The sequence below is a fragment of the Sander vitreus genome, chromosome 1, assembly GCF_031162955.1.
Source record: "Sander vitreus isolate 19-12246 chromosome 1, sanVit1, whole genome shotgun sequence".
NCBI classification, from domain to species: Eukaryota; Metazoa; Chordata; class Actinopteri; order Perciformes; family Percidae; genus Sander; species Sander vitreus.
This window is the reverse complement of record NC_135855.1, coordinates 16,724,565-16,745,987: the sequence shown is the minus strand read 5'-3', so window position 1 is coordinate 16,745,987 and position 21,423 is coordinate 16,724,565. Positions and strand designations below refer to the sequence as shown.

At 39.8% G+C, this 21,423-nt stretch overlaps 3 protein-coding genes, 1 long non-coding RNA gene and 2 other non-coding genes across 7 annotated transcripts in view; 3 read left to right on the top strand and 3 right to left on the bottom strand.

Moving 5' to 3' along the window:
* The first annotated feature begins 379 nt into the window (after nt 1-379).
* Nucleotides 380-3,433, top strand: gpalpp1 (GPALPP motifs containing 1). Its single transcript, XM_078246319.1, has 7 exons — nt 380-612; nt 732-861; nt 937-1,032; nt 1,133-1,391; nt 2,128-2,292; nt 2,471-2,572; nt 2,701-3,433. The coding sequence occupies exons 1-7, from the start codon at nt 534-536 to the stop codon at nt 2,917-2,919; spliced, it is 1,050 nt and encodes a 349-aa protein (XP_078102445.1). The 5' UTR covers nt 380-533; the 3' UTR covers nt 2,920-3,433.
* Nucleotides 3,434-3,562: 129 nt separating this feature from the next.
* Nucleotides 3,563-10,794, top strand: gtf2f2a (general transcription factor IIF, polypeptide 2a). Of its 2 annotated transcripts, XM_078246290.1 has the most exons (9): nt 3,563-3,685; nt 4,409-4,482; nt 4,776-4,800; nt 5,918-6,056; nt 7,230-7,289; nt 8,809-8,890; nt 9,384-9,483; nt 9,930-10,073; nt 10,179-10,794. In XM_078246290.1, exons 1-9 carry the CDS (start codon nt 3,620-3,622, stop codon nt 10,299-10,301), a joined length of 813 nt encoding a protein of 270 aa, XP_078102416.1. In that variant the 5' UTR covers nt 3,563-3,619; the 3' UTR covers nt 10,302-10,794. The 2 variants fall into 2 exon arrangements, with proteins under 2 accessions (XP_078102416.1, XP_078102424.1); XM_078246298.1 differs by lacking the exon at nt 7,230-7,289.
* Nucleotides 10,795-11,161: 367 nt separating this feature from the next.
* Nucleotides 11,162-14,341, bottom strand: LOC144515454 (uncharacterized). Its single transcript, XR_013501746.1, has 4 exons — nt 14,187-14,341; nt 12,903-13,079; nt 12,532-12,614; nt 11,162-11,494 (listed from the first exon to the last, which is right to left on the bottom strand). It is a non-coding gene; the product is annotated as an uncharacterized LOC144515454 (long non-coding RNA).
* On the bottom strand, nt 12,362-12,493 carry LOC144523392 (small nucleolar RNA SNORA31). Its single transcript, XR_013502497.1, has one exon. It is a non-coding gene; the product is annotated as a small nucleolar RNA SNORA31 (small nucleolar RNA).
* On the bottom strand, nt 12,689-12,824 carry LOC144523397 (small nucleolar RNA SNORA31). The gene has a single exon (XR_013502498.1). It is a non-coding gene; the product is annotated as a small nucleolar RNA SNORA31 (small nucleolar RNA).
* A 4,699-nt stretch (nt 14,342-19,040) lies between the features above and the next one.
* LOC144515424 (protein TANC1-like) overlaps nt 19,041-21,423 on the top strand; it is a 35,247-nt gene continuing 32,864 nt past the window's right edge. The window contains exons 1-2 of the mRNA XM_078246265.1: nt 19,041-19,125; nt 20,641-20,771. Of these exons, the coding sequence (XP_078102391.1) occupies nt 20,691-20,771 (81 nt within the window). The 5' untranslated portion in view covers nt 19,041-19,125; nt 20,641-20,690. The remainder of the gene's footprint in view (nt 19,126-20,640; nt 20,772-21,423) is intronic.

Below are 21,423 nucleotides of genomic sequence, written 5' to 3'. Positions count from 1 at the left end.
AAATAATAAAACATGATGCCATGTAAAATGCTCATACACATAAAGAAAACAAAATACATAAAGGTGCTAAGGTTTGACATACAAATGGGTAGTTAGACTTTTAACTGATATGTAATGTATTCATCAAAAGCACTCTCAACTGTATTACACCAAAGTGTAATTGATTGCTAATGTATTATGTAATGAATGCACACCAGAAGTCTACATGACTGCATAAGTAACAAGCAACAGTCTCCAGGGTAAGGTATAATAGTCTATAATAGTCTATCACTTAAAACATATCATTTATTGTGCTTTTATTCTTGCAGGGCAAAAGCTTACTTCTGGTTTTAGTTCATCTTTAGCTAACTTGACAGACAGACTGAAGCCTCATTGTGTTTACTTCCTGGGTGAAAGGTGAAATTCGTCATTCGAGGTTCCTCTGGCGAATCTTTGTTTTGTCTTGTTTATGGAGAAGCTTTTAGTTGGTTTCTTTACTTTGATAGAAATTGCTAAAACTACGTGACTCAGTAAGTAAGACATCCGTTTGAAATATGTCGTCAATCAGACCTGCTTTACCCCCGATGTGCATAAAGGAGGAGAGGGATGAAGACTCTGATAGTGATGAAGGATGTAAGTATAAGACAAAATACCACCCTTACTTTCGATTAAATGGTGTGTAAATCACTAATATTCGCATCAGGTCTTTTTCATGGTAGATAATGTGTTTTTCTTGTCTAACCCTGTGTTAGTCTCTGGCCCTGCTTTGCCTCCTGGCTATAAACTGAGAGAACCGTCGAGCTCCTCGGATGACAGTGAACAGGAGGTGGCGGCCAAAAGAGCCAAAACAAGACACACAGCAGCAGAAAGATCTGCAGATAAGTAGGTTCATTAATGGACTAGAAGTTATACAAATAAATGGTCAACAAACAAAACGACAACATGTCTTTTGAACAGGGTGCAGAACACAAAGGCACAAGAAAAAGATGATGATGGTTTCTTTGGACCAGCCCTACCACCAGGATTCAGGAAACAACAGAGTTCACCAGAAAGGTGAGCACATGAATTATTATTATTATTATTATTATTATTATTTGTGTTGTGGATAATTTGTTAGTTCTTGAAGCTCTACCTTTACATTCTGTTCCCTCAGACCGCCTGTGCTGGGACCAGCTTTGCCTCCTGGGTTTCGAAGAGCAGCGTATGAAAACGATGATGACAATGATGGGGAAGATGGAGAGGATTTCCCAGGGCCTGCCCTTCCCCCTGGCTACCAGGCTGAGTCCTCCAGCAGCGAGGGAGAGGATGATGATGTGATTGGACCCATGCCGCCAAAAGGGCCTATTGAAGACTCCGTGGCTCTGGACTTTGAGCGCAGAGCACGAAGGATGAAAGAGAAGCTGATAGGAGATGTGAGTCCTCTTTTATCCCCCCCCAGTTTTATCTGCATAGTATACACTATACAAACTCTTCAGTTACATGCTTACAGATTGACCTGTCAACAGGGGGGGGGGGGGAATGTAATAGCATAGAAACACAATAGCAATATTTAAAGTGTTCATATTATGCTCATTTTCAGGTTCATAATTGTATTTAGAGGTTGTATCAGAATAGGTTTACGTGGTTTTCATTTTCAAAAAACACCATATTTTTGCTGTACTGCACATTGCTGCAGCTCATCTTTTCACCCTGTGTGTTGAGCTCTCTGTTTTAGCTACAGAGTGAGACATCTCACTTCTGTTCCATCTTTGTTGGGAATCGCACATGCTCAGTACCTAGGTAAGGACTACTAGCCAGTCAGAAGCAGAGTATGAGGGCGTGCCATGCTAGCAGCTAGGCGAGCATTATAACGTGTTACAAAGTGACCCACGTTCGTCACGGAAGTAAAGGCTGGACTACAATAGAGCTGTTTGGAGCAGTTTGTGAACAGTGTTTTCTGTTGGAGATGGTAAGTCCCTTTGGGGTGGACTTTGGGCTTTTTCACTTTGTAAACCTATTTTACGCACAAAAAACATATAACACTATAAAGGAAAGGGGGAAAAAAGCATAATATGAGCACTTTAAGCAAAATACACTAGGGTGTCCTGTTATTTTTTGTTATGCCTTTTTAAAGGTTTTGTTTATGTGTGTATTTCTGTGTTTGAACAGGACACTCCTGAGGTGCTGGCCAGAGAAACATGGATGACAGAGCTCCCACCAGAACTGCAGCACATTGGCTTGGGGGCACGAACCTTCAAGAAGAAGTCGGGTCCAGAGAACAAGGATCGCTCCATTTGGACAGATACACCAGCAGACATTGAGCGCAAGACCAGGGTATTTCATGAAAAAGAACATATCTTTATACTTATTATTGATAATTCCTATTAAACATTGTGTAGCTTATATTATATATATATATATATATATATATATATATATATATATATATATATATATATATATATATATACATACAGTGTGTGTATTTCATGGGTCTATTCTTGACCAATAGGAACATCTTGAGCGAAAGAAGAAGGGTGAGGTGGAGATAGACGATGTCCCACAAGTCTCCAAGAGGGACGTGGAAATGGCAGATAAAGTGTCTAAGTATAACGTAAGTGGTATTACCTCAATCATTCTTTTGTCCTAAATGTCCCTGTATCAAAAGAAGGCCAGATGTTATGTACATTTGTTCACATGACGCTCGGAACTAAAATGTCTCTACTCACTCCCTGTTATCAGGAGTCTAAACGTGCTGAGTCTCTGGTGAGTATGCACACAAAGAAGATGAAGGAAAAAGCAAAGGAGAAGGCTGACAAACCAGTGGAGAGGAGACCGTTCGATCGAGATGAAGACTTGCAGGTGAATCGCTTTGATGAGGCGCAGAAGCAGCGGCTGCTGAAGAAATCTCAGGAACTGAACACACGATTCTCCCACAGCAGGGACCGGATGTTCCTGTAACAAATTGTCAAAATGTTAGAAAGATGTTTGAACAGGCAGACCTTCAGTTACAGTCTGGCTGGTGAAATTTTCATACAGGTTTTGTAAAATATGGACTGTGTTTGTACAGATACTCATGTCACAAATGGAGAATTAAATGTAACTAACCTGGACTAAACAGACTATATAGACGTGGCAGACAGGTCCATTTCAGGGAGTTTAAATGTCAGTGACTGGGTGCCATGGTACAGCATAGGTTTTTAAACTGATTCAAGTTGTTATAAAGCAGCAGCCAGTGGAGCTTGCGTTTTTTCAGGAGACACTGAATTAGGGCCGATGATATGGAAGGAATTACTCAAATAAATGACATATTTTCCTACATTGATATGGTTGATTTTGTGAAATACCTTTTGTACAGATTGCTGTGAAATGCGTTGTTATGCCGCATGCACTCCCTGTAGCTTTGCAATCTTCAATGTGTCCAATAAACTGCTTTTGCAAAAAAAAGTTCATTAAACTTTGTGTTTTAAACTTTTACATGTTCTATTCTTAAACATACATTATTATTTATGAACGTGTTTGGGATAAACACTGCACACATGGTCAAAATTAAAAGGACGTACAGCGTGGTATGGACCATCACAGTCGCCATACTTTCGTATTTCTTTTACGCATGCGTGTGGCGGTTGCATTTAGCTAACCAGAAGCATCATTTTAAAACATGTCCGAGAAAGGAGAAGTGGATTTAACTGGTGCCAAGCAGAACACTGGTGTGTGGCTTGTAAAGGTGCGTATACATCCTTTTAAAAACGCTCATTGCGATATAGAAGCATGCATTAACGTAAAAGACAGCATAGGCTAACAGTAACGTAGCTTAGCATCTAACGTTACCGCTGCCATCACATGAAGTGTGCGTTGTAAGGTTAGTTAAGTTCATAAACTGTTGACGTTAGCCAACTTTGGCTTAATTAAACAGGGCGTTACTACGAATCATAAGATTAATCTGTCATGCCCAACGCAACATAACCTATTAATTTAACGTTAACTACAAACCATCGTTTGGCAATACAACCAACGTAAACAAAATCAGAATAACAGTGGAAGCGGTAACGTGAGGTAGCTGAGTTCTGCAGTGCACATCTGTTTCATGATCTGTTTGCAGAGAACTGCCCAACGTTACACGGAGCTGCCAAAGTAACGTGTTTACCTAATGGTGGCAATATAATATAGTTTGCAACAATGTGAATGAGTGCAGGCTCCAGACACATAACAATGCATATCGTCACCATCATCATTTAGTTCAGTTGGGTTCAACTTCATCCCAACAGCACGTTGTGGTTCCTTTCTTACCATGTGTTTTACAGAGATTGGGACAATTGGCGGTGACAAAGGACCGCATATAAAAGGGATAACGTTAGCTCCTAAATTTATGTTAATACCAAAAAGGCCCATCGTCAAGGTGTAATAGCAGCCCTCATAAAATTATCTTTAACCATGTTTCTCCACGCAGGTGCCCAAATACCTCTCTCAGCAATGGGCAAAAGCGACTGGCAGAGGCGAGGTCGGGAAACTCCGAATCTGCAAGTATGTGAAACAACAAATACCAGAAGCCTCAGCCTGTTATTGTCTCTCTGAGTTCACATCAAGTGACAGCAGCAGTCAATGCACAACATTGGAAGGGGAAGAGAGCAAATTAAAAATGTAGTGCGTGCTAATGAAGGGTAAAATGACTGTGCTGACTTAGAAAGTTAGCCTATACACTCAATGCTTTTTTTTGTTATACCACTAATAATGCATTTCAAATAAAATTGAATACCTCGTTATTTTGCCAATCAATCAATTCTAATTATGTTCATTATTTTTTTTTATCTCCCAAGGAAAGGAAACCAAGGAAAGGCAGAGGTAAGTGATGTTTGAAAGAAGTACAATGCATCCTGTTAATGGACATCTGCCATATACAATAGCATGATGATGAAAGCCATCCTTACAATGTAGTACACACGCAATATGTAGGTAGTTATGCACCATAGTCAATTTTGGGGGAAACGTACATTCATTTATAAAGGCATAATTAGGGCTGGGCAATATATCTATTATATCGATATCGTGATATGAGACTAGATATCGTCTTAGATTTTGGATATCGTAATATTGTGATATGACATAAGTGTTGTCTTTTACTGGTTTTAAAGGCTGCATTACAGTAAAATTATGTACTTTTCTGAACTTACCAGACTGTTCTAGCTGTTCTATTATTTGCCTTTTCCCCACTTAGACATTATGTCCACATTACTGATGATTATTTATCTAAAATCTAAGTGTGAAGATATTTTGTTAGAGCTCCAATTGTCAACCCTAGAATATCACCACAATATCGATATTGAGGTATTTGGTCAAGAATATCGTGATATCTGATTTTCTCCATATCGCCCAGACTTAGGCTAAATAACATCTCTGGAAGAAAAAAATAGTTTAAAACAACCTACTTTTTTTTTCTTTCAGTGCATGCTTAAAATGTTTTGTGTACATGCAACAGTTAATTTTAGTCGCAATCTGAATTGTGCATATTTAACTGTAGAATTTGTGCTAGTTGTAAACTTTTTTTTCAAGGCCTTTTGTAGTTCTGGGAGATGATCATTATTTTGAAAGAAATTATTTATAATGGGTAACGTTAACAAAACTTAATTTAGTTTTGTTTGTGACATTTATAATTAAATACTAATACTTTTCTTTTTTTTATTGTATACTCAGTCAAAGCCAGCCAAGTAGTTTTTACTGCATTTTATTGATACCTGTTTGCAATCGGATTCTCGCAGATCTTTTCTGACATTTACTTTAGTAAATATAATCATGATTGGTGATTTGAAGTACTTTACGTGTATGTAAGTGACGAGAATAGAACATGACTGTGTGCCCTGTTTTACTGCTGTACTTGACACAGGATAATGGCAGTAAGATCAAAAGTAAGGAAAGGAAAGGGGCTGAGAAGTTTCACTGTGGATGACACTGCTCTTTACAGGTGTCTTTCACTTTGAACGAAGAGCTGACTGTGATTGAGGGTATAGAAGACAAGACGGTGTCTGCGCCTCGCGAGCACCCGTTCACTATGCAGACAGTGGGAGGTCAGACGTTGGCGGTCTTCACAGAAACTTCATCAGGTGAGTGTCTGTTTTATATTTTTGAGGCCAGCTGGAGGATGCTGAGTGTTTGCTGCTGCAAGATGAGGCACACGTTTAGTTTACTGTGATGTAAAATAGCTGTTTGTACTAGAGACCAGAGGTAAGTTCTGTGTGATCAGGTGGGTGGAGGCATCCACGCTACTCTTTCTACAGCTTGCTGTCTTGACGCACAGTCTTTTCCTTGCTTGCCCTGCTTGTCTCTGTGTTGTGAACTCTCAGCAGATTTTTCCTAGAGTGTGAGGTTGTCCTCAGACCCAACATATAAGACCGATACTGTTCATAGTGGATAAGTGAACACTCAATGGAAAACAGAAGAGAGCTGGTATGTGGGCAGTTTGTCTTCATCCAGTCTGATCTGTGTTTCTGTCTCTATGTAAAAGGGCATTTTAGTTTCAGTGTTTGAACCTATGTCAGTCATTTATTTGTGGTTGAACCTTTTCAGTCCACTGTCAATCACCTCAGCAGATTGTGTTTATGATCAGGCACAATGGCCCCATTTGGAATTAATTTAACATAGAGTAGATCAATATCAACACAAATCATTGCTGAATTTGGAGCAAATTTGATTTGTGCATGGGTTTCTTTGGTGTGTGTGTGTGTGGGTGTGGGTGTGGGCGGGCTGCACAGTTGGTGTAATGTTTTTAAAAACAATGTTTTAGGTACGACTTGATGTAAAACATATTTTTCAACACAGACTTTGCCAATAAGGCAGTTGCCAATATAGTAAGGCATCACAACATGAAATTCAACAACAAAAGGAGAGGTAATGACTGCTGCATTTTTTTTTTCTTGACTGCTGTTAAGTGTGTACTATTTACTTAACACTTAGAGAAATGCTTTGGTAACATACAGTGTTCTCTTATGAAAATGAATTTGGTTAAAATAATGCGTTCAGTATTTGTGCAGCCCTGTCATGGATGTGTATTCGTGGTGGGACAGTGTATCTGTGCTCGCTTTTTGTGAGGGCATGCTTGCTTTGCTCATGTGCACGCGCGTGTACTCATCAGAGATTACACCGAGAAGCTCTGTGTGATTAAACATTTTCGTGTGCGACTAAACCCTGGGTGTGGTTCTTGTTGTTCGATTCCCTCCTTCGTCCGTCTTCCATCCCCTGTATTTTCATGTTTACCATCCCTCCCTCCCTTCCTGTAGGCCAGTTAGAAGAAAGATCTGATGGCAGCAGCTCAGTTTCGGGGGCGGGGGCAGGTCCAGGTGAGTCCTCCGTTTCGCCAGCTAGTGACAAAGTTGGTGGTTGGTGCCACTTGGAATCAGACACACAAAGTGTCCGTTATTTCTATTAATAAATGGCATTTGCAGTATCACAACAGTAGCCCATAGACATGCTTTGGAAGATGGATGTATTGGTACCAAAACTGTAGACACAGTGAACACTGTGACGCCTAACATGGGCCTCTTCTCTTTTTGAGCCTAACTGTAAGATTCATATGAAGTATCTGCACTTTGTTTGCACCATCTTCATTAGAGGATGGAAAAGAGTCTGTGGGCAGACTAGGCGACACTGCGCTTCAGCAGAGTGCTCCCTGCTCGTGTTGATGGTTGTAATACTAGTCCAGTTGTCACATTGTGTTGGCAAAGAGAATTGTTATTTGGGTGTTTGTTAGTCTAGATCTACTATATGCACGTCAGCAAGCTTCATTCAAAACTACAAGTAAATAAGCAATGACTTTGCAGTGGATCAAGTAGTCGTTTCAATGATGTGTTCAACACAAAGTGTAGAGTCACTCATTCACAATTTCCTGTCGATTGGTGAGATTTATAAAGCTGTTGTATATGAGACAAACTGTCCTGGTCCTCAACTTTCATGGCCAGCAGACTCTCGCTTACTTACTCCTACACCTGGAAGGCCAAAGCTATAACTGACTTCATACTCAATATCAAGATGGCGCGAACTACGGGCGCCTCAGTGGTTTGGTGCTCGTTGTTTTGTCTTGTATTTGTTGTAAATTCAGTTTTTCTATAGGTATTCTATATGTGTTTTATTGTTTATTTCATATTAATGTGTAATATGTTTGGTTGTTTTATGTATGCACCAACCACCATGCGTGTAAGTGTAGCGTACTTTGGCAATAAACCAGTTTCTCATTTGGTATACAAATGTTCAATAGCATACAAACCTATGTTATTGGCCATAATGCTGATTAAATACGTATTTACATTGAACAGTGTCATTTGGCATAAACCCTTGCTGTGGCTTACACATTCATTAAGTAAGACATGGTGCGGCTGATCTCTGTATATACATTTAAGGATTAAGAAGGTACAGGGTGACCTCCATTCTGAGCCAGTAGCCAGCCAATGTGCCTGGTTTGAAAAAGTGGGAATTGACTTGGTTAGATGATTTTTAAGAATGTATAGGGAATTTAAGACTTTTTGGTGTGTGTGTGTGTGTGTGTTCGTTCTCAAGAGGGTTTGTTGCAGTCACATTATAAGTGCAGTTAGAGTATCTGAGTGATTAAAGCACAATTGTGCCGTTTCAGAAAGTGACCCTTGATTGCTCTGACATATTTCTCTCCACTTTAATAGAGAGCCTGGACTGAATTATTCCTATAAAAAGTATTTTTTTCTTTTCTCCAAATGCATTACCTCATTCAGTGTCTGCTTTCATCTCTTCCCTCTTACACACATGGAACTGCTCACCCTTCCGTATGTATGAAGTAAACATGCACAAAAAGTTTGTATTGAAGTTTTAATTAACTGTCCTCTTTTTCAGATAAAATAGCCTTGGAGGGAGTGGTAGTGCAGAGAGCAGAGTGCAGACCCGCTGTTAGCGAAGGCTATATGAGGCTGAAAAGGTAAGTATTTTTGAAATGATGTACACACACAATTTAGTATGTTTAGGACCTGCATTGCAATGTTAGATGCATGAACGTAGATTATCTACATTGTTGTGTGTGTGTGTGTGTATGTATGTCTAAAACTGTATGTGGACATCTTAAGGTCATTGTTTCATGTTGCATGTTAAATCTTAATTATGTCTCTACCTATAGGTAAACTGGGTGGGTGGAATAGAAACCCCTGTATTATTATAAGTATACACTATAACCGATTCATAATTTTGAATAATTCAAGATTCAAAGGTCCATTTATATATTTTTTTAAATTCAAAAGTTAAAGATGCCATAATAACATAAGTAAGACATAACTATTAACATAGAATTAATTGCAGAGCTTTTGTATTACATTGCGTTACATCATACAGGTGTTTATTTTTTTAGGTTACTCACTGTACACAGTGAATGTCATGTATTGTTCTTGGCAATAAAGTCATTGTCATCGTCTCAACAGGTTACAAATTGAAGAGTTGGCCAAGCCAGTCAGGCTGTCACAACAGCTGGACAAAGCTGTCACCAACAACTACAAACCTGTGGCCAACCACAATTACAATGTAAGAAATAAAACCTATACAGGATTTTCTTGTTTCATTAATCTACTCACTTTATTTTTTGTGTGTGCATGTTTCATACATGTAGCCTGCACATACAACCCATGGTTTGATGCATCTGGACAAGTTTTCATTTTAAATTTAAAAGCACATGGGAAATAGTGTTTCTTGTTTTAAACCAATTACTACAAATCATATATACTTTACATTTCTGCAAAGCATAATTTTTGTTAATGACCCTAGCAATGAACTGCCTACGTCATGCAAATTTCTACTTTTTCCACATTTAAGTTCATGAAATACGGTAATGAATGGAAACTAAAGGGAGGAAAACATTTTTGCAAAATTTGGTAATAAGAGTCATGACATGAAGACACCACTAGTATGGCTCTGTAAGGTGTAGGCCTGTGTGTGTTGCCTGACCTCTGTCTGTTTACTTTTTGCTGCAGCTTGAGTATGAGCGGAAAAAGAAGGAGGAGGGCAAGAGAGCAAGAGCTGACAAACAGCAGGTGTTGGACATGTTGTTTTCTGCTTTTGAGAAGCACCAGTACTACAACATCAAAGATCTGGTGGATATCACCAAACAGCCTGTGGTAAGACAACATGAGGGGCTTTTGTTGTTAAAACACTGTTTATACTGACTCATTTTAGTGCCGTTTACTGACTGAAGAAGCAATTCAATCTTTTTCTTCACCCAGATTTACTTGAAGGAAATCTTGCGTGATATTGGCATCTACAACGTGAAGGGAACACACAAGAATACCTGGGAGCTCAAACCAGAATACCGACATTACCAAGGGGATGACAAGACTGACGAATAGTTTCTGACCCGCCCAAGGCCAATACACAACCTTTTTAATTTGATAAGGGGGGGGAAAGAAAGAACCAGGCCTTGGTTGGACCTCTCTCCTGACTTCCTTAAATCAGGTCTTGAATCACACTGGATGAGGTGGTCAAGCAAAGGTTGCGTTTTACAGGGAGAAGTTGTATGTTCTTATTTTGTAGGAGACGAGAAGGGGGCATTGGGAAACAAGTTTTGTTCCTGGTGTTTCCTGTGACATAGGAGATATGACATAGCATTTTATGCATTTGGAAACTTGTTCTTAGCATTATTTTTTTTAATTTTTTGAAGTTTTCTAGACAGTTTTTTGAAATGAGTTTTTGAAGACTTCTGCACCACAACTTGGAAAAAAAAAACAAGTTCAGTCTGAACTTGCATCAACATTTAAGATCTGTGCCATTGCTGTACTTTGTCCCTTTAGGTGCTCTAAACTGTTTTACATTTGACATGCAATAAATGTTTCAATAAATGTGTTTAATTGTACTTTATACTAGAATGGCATCCAGTCTTAAGATTTGATGCCAGAACAGCAGCACAAAAACTGAAGCTATTTAAATTGTTAAACCACAGCAAATAGCCAAAACCTGACCTGGTTTTATTTGGCTGTTTGACCCATTGCTCTAACCTAAACTTCCTTGTGCTCACTTCAGCAAAACCATGCACACAACTGGTGCACATTTGTACAATTAATCTGCCCAAGGCAATAGTACCAGTATTGCACTGCTAAAGACATTGCAAATATGTCCAGTATTTGTTTATGGCTGAAGTTGGCTTAATCTGAGGGCAGAGGAGCTGAAAATAGTTTGCTTTACACATTCATTGCACAAAAATGCTTTTGTAAAGGTGGGTTTTTATTTATTTGAGACAATTGTCATTTTTACATGCAGTGTGAATGAAATAAACACCTTTGTCATTTCAAAGCACTCTCATACATAGACAAAATGTGCCTGCCCCCCCCAGTGCCCACTTTCTGTGAATCGACAGCACTAACAACTGATCCCCGTGCCATCATTTATGTGCAAGACAAATGCTGCTGGCAGATTAAAACTGCCAGTGATCATATATAGAATTAATTCAATTAATAAATTCAATGACTAACAACTGCTTGTTTGTCATCTGGGAGAAGAAAAATGTTCCACATCTCATCAGGCGTTTGCAGTGTCTTGTTTCTACCTGAAGGAAAAAGAAAACCTTTAAGTTGTAACACTACACATGAATGTCAAAGAAAGTCATCCTGCAACAAATAGGACAGCAAGTAAATTGTTAAATTTTATAAGCTGCCTGCTAAATATTAAACAAGATTCATTTTGACAATAATAAACACCCACAGACAAAGTTTCGACCTGACATTTCAAGGGACAAACGTTTGATGTGCCATTTCTATAAGAGGTCCGTCTTTAACACAAAAGCAGTTCCAAGAGTTGGTGGGTGAAATGAAACTCACTAAAACCATTAGGCTAGTTTGAGATGAGCCAGGCCTGTGCAGAATGGATCACCACCCCTTGCAAGCTGTTCAGATGTGTCCGACTTAACGCCATGCACATAGGAAACGATATGAGAGCAAGGCAGCCAGTTTTTAGACGTCCTGCAGTTGCTCTTCACCGATGGGGAAACGCCTGGCTCTCAGCTGACTGGTTTAGAATAGTTTTATATAAACTTATTTGATTTGGAGGGTTTTTAATTTTCATTTGTCGGACTTAAAAGCTTATTCTGTACAGAACACGTGTCGCTGATGGTCAAATTTAGAAGTCAAAGCCTAAATCCGTTCAGCAACGCATGTAGAGCATTTTAACAGGCTACTCGGTCATAAAAACTGGAGACTGTACAAGCTGTGTCTAACATTTTAATAAATAGGACCTAACAGGATGTGAGTGTTTGTAACTTCCTGTTCACACTGAAGGCTGCTGGAAACTGTCTGAATTGACGTGGCTTTTTGTCATCGCCCCCGGCTGCTCCCGTCCACTTTACAGGCGAGGCACAGCTCATCTGAACAAGCCTATTCACTTGTGAATCTGACATTAGACCATGTCCATCAAGCTCATATGTATTCCTCAATTCAATCTGTGCTGCTATAGAATGTAGCAGTCAGGAAGAGCGAGGATGATTCAGTTTAGCATCTCTATGCAAACCCAGAGCCAAAGAAGCTTGCTTCAGGTCTATCAGTCGATGCAAATTTAAGTCCAACTCAAGACAACATTACAAGTCCTCACCTGCAAAGTAACAATTCCGGACCAAGACTGCTCAGTGTCCGTTACAGCTGCTGCAACACCTCCCAAAGCTTTAAACCTTAAGACTGGACAAAGAAAAAACATTTCAGATTAATGAGAGCTACAGTAGTATAATTTATTTTAAAAAAAAAGAAAAAAAAGTTATCCTCCCCGATTCAATCTGAGACGCCATGGAAAAGAGGCGAGCAGAAAGCGCAGGGACATTTAATATCGCATCTGAAATATTAAAACCCAGGATATCTCACACCAGAGAGCCCAGGCTGTCAAAGATGCAGCTTGTGACCAGGCTAAAAGGCTTGATCAGTAGAACAAAGTAACACATCTTTACATACATTACACATGACTTAACTTACAGATGGTAGCTGTCCTGTTGAGTTTCTCTCAGACCCATTTTCTCAAGTAATTATACTGCCATGGCAGATTGTGGCATTGCAACAGCACACTCATCACTGGGACATTCTGCCTGAAGCGCGCAAACAGCCATCATCCTCCATCTGGCTCATGCAGGTGTCCACCAATTGGCATATGATCTGCCAGAAGACCAAAAAAAAAAAAAAAAAGTGCAGGAGTTATTTGCCAGTATTACTTATATAAAGCAGCATCTGTTAAATTAAATATGTCACTGTACATTTTAAAGGTTAGGCTTCTACAGCCACATCTGCATTTCTAAACAAAGGCAGGATTAACCAAGGGAAAAATATCGACAATTATGTATGACAACCCAATGTAATGTAACATTTGTAGAGCATCGGGTTGGTACAAAAGTTCTAAATTCTTGAAACAAAAGTAGATCCAGTAGTGTAACGTTACTAAGAAACAGTTAATTATGTCTTTACCTGACATTTGCGTAGGTTGTTACTTATGCGGAGTTAACGTTAAATTAAGATTTAACATTAGCGTCAACATGGCAAGGCTAACGTTAAATTAAAGCCTCTGAACACCCGTTTTTTTTCTCAGTTTTCTGGCAGATTAAACTTCTGCTCAGGTTGAAGGTGGGCCACAGCTTTAAAAAGGGAATTTATTAAGTCACCTACTATCTAAGAATGATAAAATGTGTTATAGGTTTTGACCCAATATGTGCAACAAAGCAAACCGGAGACTCAGGAAGAGGCCTATCACAGTCTGTACACGTCCATACAGGGAAGAGGCTTAATCAATCAGATTAACTGAGAACACCTGTGGGTATCAGACCCTAAAATTAATAACGGCTAACGTTAACCAACTCGGTCAATGGAAAATAGCCAAACAATTTAGTGTAATATACTAACATGGGGCGGGGGAGTTAGCATTAATGCTAACTAGCATAAGGGCATGGTAGGTTAGAAGCATTTCCGGTATTGTTAGAAAGTGTTCCTCTACCCCCCCCAAAAAAAACAACTTATAATCCTTAAAGTACTGTATCTACATTCGTTTAGCGTTCTGCAAGATTTCCTTTTTCGTTAACTTAAGTCAGTTTCGTTTAGTTAACGTCTTTAGACGGATTTAACGTTACTCGGGGAAACAAAATGGCTCCAGCTAAGCTAATTCACACGTGTCCACAGATTTATACTTTAACGTTACAGCTTAAATCTAACCGCTCAGTTTACAGTTTACGTTACTGCTTTCACTTAAATGCGAGGTGTAGCTAATATACTTACAACAGACCATGTCGATAACGTAAAAGAAGCTCGAACTGCTGGGAAGGTTGTTTTGCATTATACGAGATGACTAGACTCTCCTGTCGACTTCTGGTGAAAACACAGCAGCACCTAGTCGATGCATCATGCGAAAGGACCGAGTAAGCTGTAGCTTCCAGTTTAAATAGATGCCGTTATGGCTCATTGTCGCCCCTTGAGGACGACGAGGAAACATTCATTTACGTTGTCGCCCCCTGGTATTCACAGTTGGAAATTGCTCGTTTTTACTCTAATTTAAAAGTGCGTAGGATTGTACTCCAATTAGTTTCTAACCCATTCCTCATGTAAGACAATGTTCATTTTTTTTTTATAACGGTGAAAATAACGTTACGGTCTGTAGTTTTTTTCTTCTATCAATGCTGTTTTCAGAAAATGACACTTAAAACAATGTTTCAGATGGAAAATATTTTTGAGATGAAAAATGAATGGGGATTTCCCAAAGACAAATAATTTGTATAGCCTCTGTCCTGCCTATTTTTAAAATGTCAGTTTGATGCAGGAATAGGCTATTAAAAAGGCCTATGGCAGTTCATTTCAGCCAATGTTACGGAAAGTAGTGGAGTCTTACGTTCCACCACTACGTGAGTATGTTATTATTATTATTATTATTATTAATATTATTATTTGTGGTGTTGTAGCAGCAGCAGAATAGTGATATAGGTTAATCAAATTGGAAATACCACCGTAAGATAAAAGAACACAAACAAGACTAAATCAAGACATTAAATCATTGTGTCCAAGGATAGGAAGGGATGGGCCTACATCAGATGTGGAACATCACGCAACAGCATGTGCACGACGCGCGCGCCCGACTCTTCTTACAACATACTGTTAGTTGACTGAGGAGGTGCAGCAATTCTTAATTGGACTCCGCGTTTAAATGGTCTTTCACCAGCTTCCTGTGGATTTATGTGAAGACATGCAGGCATCAAAGAAGACTTAAGAGCAGGTAAGTTGAGGCTTTATTTTAGGATTACATTTTTTTGTTTAATTGTGTAATCACCCTTGTGTGTATAGGTTACTAATGATGCATGTAAATTAGTTAACTAAATGATAGTTTTCATGGTCTCCAAAACCACCAATGAATTGCTTCTTCTTCAACAGCTGAATTAAGAACCAACAGCGAGGCTAATGTTGCCTGAAATAATGTGTTTCTAATTCAAATGAACACTTTGCTTAATGTGCAGGCAGTATAGGCTGCGAAGCAACAGCCCAGCTATGTTCAGAGCAGTGTTTGGAAACAAGAAAGATGGAGGAGGAAAACGAGGAGAAAAAAAGAATAAGGAACATCCAGGTAAGAGCAAAACCACTAAAACTACTTGTGTCATAAAACTGTGGCATGTCAGCAATAATAAGCCAACATTGCACCTTTGGGCTTGAATCTTAATATTATGTTATCACATGTTACCCCCTTATCACAACTATGTGTTGGAGGAGATCTAATGTTGTACACACTAGGTCTTGCATTATTTGATGGCAATATTCAGGTTCTCTTCTCTTGGGTGATTTAAGTAGAGCCATTTCAATTAGCCTAATTCATCAGTGCGTTCTGTCCTTCACACAGTGTCCCGCTGCTTGCATTTAAAGTGTGTCAGGAGAAGTTAGAGTGGGTTAGGCAAACACCCTGACCTACTAAAACATACTGGATCTCACAAGAATTTCTGAGTGGGCTACAACTGCATGAGTCAAATCTGCGTACTTGTTAAAGTGTTGTATTTGCTGTAAACAAACTGAACGTTTTGTAGTAATGTCAGTGAAATGTGAACGTAAAGGTGTGCTGAACAGCTGTAAAACAGAAACTAATCACCATGTTTTTTCACAGAGAGAACTTGTCAACTTGCTCGTCTGCAGAGGAGATTTCAGACTGCGCAGTGGAGATAGATGAACATAAGTAGAGCTCAGTATTAGAGCAACCATGTTGCCCATTAATATTTGATAATGCGCTGCTCTGGGTAGCAAGAACAGAGAGTAAGATAGAGAACTGTGTCAGTCTCATTAAAAATGATATAGTATGTTTACAGTACGTTGGGATGGCTCTGATCATTTGCAGAGAGATATCGCTTCTTCTCAAAAGCGTATCATGAAAGGTTTCAAGACTATGATCCTTCTACCCTTTTTAACGCGGCAGCATATCATGGGATTTTTTAATATTAGGTGGTGGACCTCTGAGTCTGTTTTGTTCATGGTAATAGCAGCAAAAACAGACTCATTTAAGGAAAGTAAGTGAATGCCTGAATTATTCCACAGGGAAAAGTACTGCAATCTGATATAACCAATATAAGTAGCACTAAGGCCTCTGTAATCACCTGGCTTTGTGAGTTCTTATGCGTAATGTTTATTTGAAGATGCAGGAAGAGGCTCAACAGCTGCAATATGAGTCGACATGAAAATTATTTGAGTATTGAATTGAAATATAAGTGTAGCCTTTTTATTGAGGGTGATCACATTCCTTTAAATAGATGTCATGGCATTGCCAACTTTCCATTACCTCATTCAGCAATATGCCTCCAAGACAAGATATTGTATGTTCCCTCTGTCCCAGCCATATGTGAGACATATTTTATACTGCTCTCTCTCTCTCTCTCTCTCTCTCTCTCTCTCTCTCTCTCTCTCTCTCTCTCTCTACGATATATATCTGCTGCACAGTTCTGTTGACTCAACTCTGTCTTTTTAACTGTGCTAACTTGTGCTAACTAAGCTTTCTAAATTAGGCTTCTTTAACCATAACACCTGCACTTCTCTATCTTTTCTCTACACAATCCCATCTATTTCATGTAGGTGGTGAGGTGTACACTCACAGCACCTTGCAGAGGGGAAGTGCCAAACACTTCCAGGACCATGACAGTGGCTACACTGAAAGCCCGGTAAAACCGAGGAGGAGACTGACCAAGGTTGCATCCATTTCTTTACCATCCTCCCCTCTTCTCCCTCGCCAGGCCGACATTGTTCCCTCCCAGTCGTGCACCAAGTTCACAGGTGGGTTAAATTGAAATAGTAACAAGGATTAAAAAAACACTCAATATGAACAACTGAGAATGGAGAAAAAAACGTGGATCAGGGAAAAGCTGCAAAAATAGCAGAATGTTGTTTCATGGGTTTGCCTTGATTAGCAGAGAGCTTCTGTGCGTTCAGCTGTTCTATACATGTGACAGCAAATGCAAGAGCATACAGACTGTGCCCCTAGGGCCCCAAAACATGTGACAGATTGTCAGAGTAAATGATTGAATAAGATAACTTAAGGCAAGGGACTCCAATTAGGTAATTCAGTTTTAAGATATTGTATTACTCTGGATATATATCCCGATCAAATCAAAGACAACTCTTGACAAAATAAATAAAATCTTAACTAAAGGTCCAAAGTTTTTTTCTTTTTGTTTGTATAGATATACTTTTTTTTTTCTGAATCTGAATTTCTAAAAGAAACTTGAGTGGCAGATTTCTCAAAACAACATACTGTCATATGCAGCACATGTACTGTAGGTAGATGTAGCAATGCAAGTGTAGCCTACCATGATACTTTTACCTACACTACCAGTGTGAGTTGGCCAACGGTCTGAAATGTATGCACGTTTGAATCCTGCTGGAAACCATTTTCACATTCTTTCTTTCCATGTTCCATCTCTGCAGCCAACTGTCAAATAACATTCAGCCGTGCACATACATCATTCAAGTGAAATAACACTAAGCAAAAAAACATTTTGAGTGGAGGACTTTTCTAATTTCATTTTGTAGCATCTTCTACACTATAAAATGGATCAAATATAGTAGTTTCTACGATGTACATACTGCCTCATAAATGTTTCATTATTTAATCCAAATAACACATTTTTGATGTATCCATGGGCACATTATTATTTTGTTATACATTAAGTCAAAACAGTAAAAATCACAAAGAATTATCCACTGTTTAAACAAGTTTTGTAACTAATAATAAAATATAGTGTATTGTTATTGTGTTATTTTAAAATTCTCTAAAATAAGTTCTGTGACATTTTTTTTAAACAAAAATAACAAACTTCATGTTTACCTTAAAAGAAGCACAGGGTGGCAGTGTCCTGCAGCAAGTACAGCCATTCAGAAAAAGGTGCTGTTACATTTCATTGCATGCAGCACTGCCTTGTTTTCCCCCAGTAAACTGAACGAACATGACAAGGAAAATTACAGCAAATACAAACATACATTATCATGGCCTTTGTGTGTTTGGTGGTCAAGCAAAATCAAATATTAAAATGTATGTCCAACAGTGTTTCCGAGTCTATCCACATGCGTGATTCAAACACTGAATAACCTTGAGTATAAAAATTCAGTAGCCTACATTTCAGTGTTCGCAAACATCTCATCCTTCTGAATGATCTCCGGTCCTAGAGAAACTGCGCTTCCAAGAACCCTCAGATGTTGCATAAATTGAGACACACCCACACACGTCAATATGAGTGCACCGCTGTCCCTGCCATCTCTCTCTCACACACACACACACACACACACACACACACACACACACACTAGCAGTGTTAATATATTATAGATAAACGCCCACGGTACAGTGAATATTGTACTGTTTGCATGCATGGCTCGTACTCTGTACATACTGCTTTATACTCCTGGGACACAATTCAAATTCTGCACCACAGATCTCATTTGGGTAGGCTCAATATCTCTCTCTCTCTCTCTCTCTCTCTCTCTCTCTCTCTCTCTCACTTTCTTTCATATCCCTCCTTATCTCCACCCTCAATCCCTCCCTCTCCCCTCTCTCCCACCCTGCCTGCTCTCCCTCCCTCTCCCTTCTCCCTCTTTGCTGTGGCCGAAGGACGGGTAAGGAAGCTGGAGTTTGTGGATGGCTCTTCCAACGCGAGAGAACCTCTTGTCTTTGCCTCGTGCCGTGGCAAGACAGACCACAGAGGTGAGAACAGGAGCGTGTGGGTGTGTTAAGCATCATGTCGGGTTTTCCAGGTATTGATCAGGGAAGCTGAATGAGAATTAATGGGGTAGAGGTGAGTGAATGATGAGATACAAGAGAAAGTGAGTATGTGTTTGTGTGTTTTAATTACATGTAAAAGGCTTTGCATTAAGTTTTTCCTTTCAGATGAATGTAGGGCTAGCGATGTCTGTGTAATCCTCAGTGTATCATTGAGAGTGGATTTATTTTATCACAGTTCCTCCCGAGCCTTTGCCCTGACTTCACCGCATGCTGCTTATACACTTATGGTTTGATTAAAGCAATAATGGGGTAAACACCCACATCTGAGCCAGCTTTCTTTATGTTTTGGACCGGAGGGCTACCCTTAGGCTTAACAGATTTTATGAGGCATCTTCCATCCCGGTTGCCAGGCACCTCTCAGCTTCCCGTTTCCAATGGCAACTGCTGGGTGGTTTGATGAATAGTACTGGACATTCAGTCTGTCCTCATGTTACTCCAGATTGGATCTCAGTGCTCTGCTGACTAAATGCAAAGTTTTCTCTCCTCCCCCTCTCTGAAATACACATCCACCCTTCCTACCCAAGTCTTCAGCAGCTTTTGAAGTTGTGAAGTGAATAGAGTATTGACAAACTGGGGCGCTTTATGAAACAATAATTACAAAGCTTGCCTCTCAAAATTGACCTTGATCCTATCAAGGCTAGGCTCCTGTTTGAACACACTTGGGTTGAACATTAAAGCAATGTGATGCTGTACCTCTCAAAAGAAGAGAGTGAGCCAGCAACGAGAGAGTCAGTGGAGGGAGTGCAAAATGAATGTGAAGATGTTTGTGAGGAGGAGTGAGCTGTTCCTGTAATCCATGATGTCCTGTCATTCTGTTTATATGCCTACTCAATATGAGCGTTACTCAGCTGATAACGGTACATAGGTGAGGTGTGAGAACGGAGGACTGTATTGCTCAGCTGGTTAAAGCACCAAGATGTGACAACTGTTAAAGCCTTATTCTGCAGAGGTGAGCGTGAACCTGAGAGGAGTTTGGGTTGTAGGTCAAAGCATCAGGGAGCTTTAAACGGTGATAAATGAATGCAGCACATGGCCTGTGTCAGCCAATCTCTCCTAGAGCAACAGAGAAGGCAGAGCCAAGGCAGTCCTTCATTCCGCTCCGGAGTCGACACCAAGCTCATTGAAATTCACAACCCGTCTCTTAACCGAGAGCACCTGGCAGGCGTGTGCACAGGAAAACTCACAACCTCACACAACCTCTTGCTGCTGCCTCAACCAGGGGGACTGGAAAGCCACTGTCTGTGCATTCATAATCAGGGCAGCTGGGGCTGTGCTGACCTGTGGATGCATTCATTTCTCGCAGTTCACTAGCGATGCTGCTGGTTGGGAATCTTTGGAGCGAGCTGAGCTGAAACGAGAGCATCAGTTAGATGATGTGGCCTGCCATTTTTCCATTTGCTTGTTAATCTGTGTGTCCTGAATGTGTGTGTATTCCAGACTTCCACGTGGAGCCCCAGCCGGGCTCCTCCCTTTCTACCCAGGAACTGATGACCAGACTATGCTTCTTATTGGGAGAAGCAACGCCCGGCACTGCTAGCTCTCCTATGGAGGACAGGAGGGAAAAGAAGGTAGGGCAGCATATTGATTCACTGGTCCCGTGCTGTCATGTCATATAAAAAGGCAATGGTTTATGAAATAACCTTTTTTTTTTTTAAAGCCATTACATTGCCGTCAAGAGCTTAGTTTCTTCTTTAAACATTTAAATATTACTTACTAAAGATTAGTTGATAGTTTTAACATTTAGTTGAGTGCAAGGAGTGTTAAATACTGTGTGTGATTTGACCACTCAAATTCCCCATTGGAAACATGTATCAATATACATTTTGGAACATTATTATTTGTGTTGCAATGCTTCCACAGGGCTCCATTTCTATAATCAGTGCCCTTTCACTTAACCCCTCTGTATGTGTGTTACTATGTGCTTATGCCTCTCCATCTCTATGCCTTTGCATTGCTCAGCCTTGGCCCATTTTCTCAGCCTCATTCCACCACCTGAGCTCCAGATCAGTTTCACTGTGATAGCGAGGCTCATATGAGGAATGTGGGTTGTCCTGGCTAAGATAGATGAGGCTCTGGTATAAAGGGAATAACAGTGAGCTGTTTCCACTCTGCTGCCTTGTCTCCCAACAGTCTCTGTTGCCGAAATGTTGCATCAGTAATAAGGAGACCTGAAATGCATGTGACCAAACGATAGGATAAGGAATATAAACTAACTACATT

What these genes read in the sequence shown, in the direction of transcription:
- gpalpp1 (XM_078246319.1), top strand. Translation starts at nt 534, where the DNA reads ATGTCGTCAATCAGACCTGCTTTACCCCCGATGTGCATAAAGGAGGAG. An exon ending in GCAGAAAGATCTGCAGATAA is followed by an intron (nt 862 to 936) that starts GTAGGTTCATTA and finishes TCTTTTGAACAG; the next exon opens with GGTGCAGAACACAAAGGCAC. An exon ending in CAACAGAGTTCACCAGAAAG is followed by an intron (nt 1,033 to 1,132) that starts GTGAGCACATGA and finishes CTGTTCCCTCAG; the next exon opens with ACCGCCTGTGCTGGGACCAG.
- gtf2f2a (XM_078246290.1), top strand. Translation starts at nt 3,620, where the DNA reads ATGTCCGAGAAAGGAGAAGTGGATTTAACTGGTGCCAAGCAGAACACT. An exon ending in GGGAAACTCCGAATCTGCAA is followed by an intron (nt 4,483 to 4,775) that starts GTATGTGAAACA and finishes TTATCTCCCAAG; the next exon opens with GAAAGGAAACCAAGGAAAGG. An exon ending in ATATCACCAAACAGCCTGTG is followed by an intron (nt 10,074 to 10,178) that starts GTAAGACAACAT and finishes TTCTTCACCCAG; the next exon opens with ATTTACTTGAAGGAAATCTT.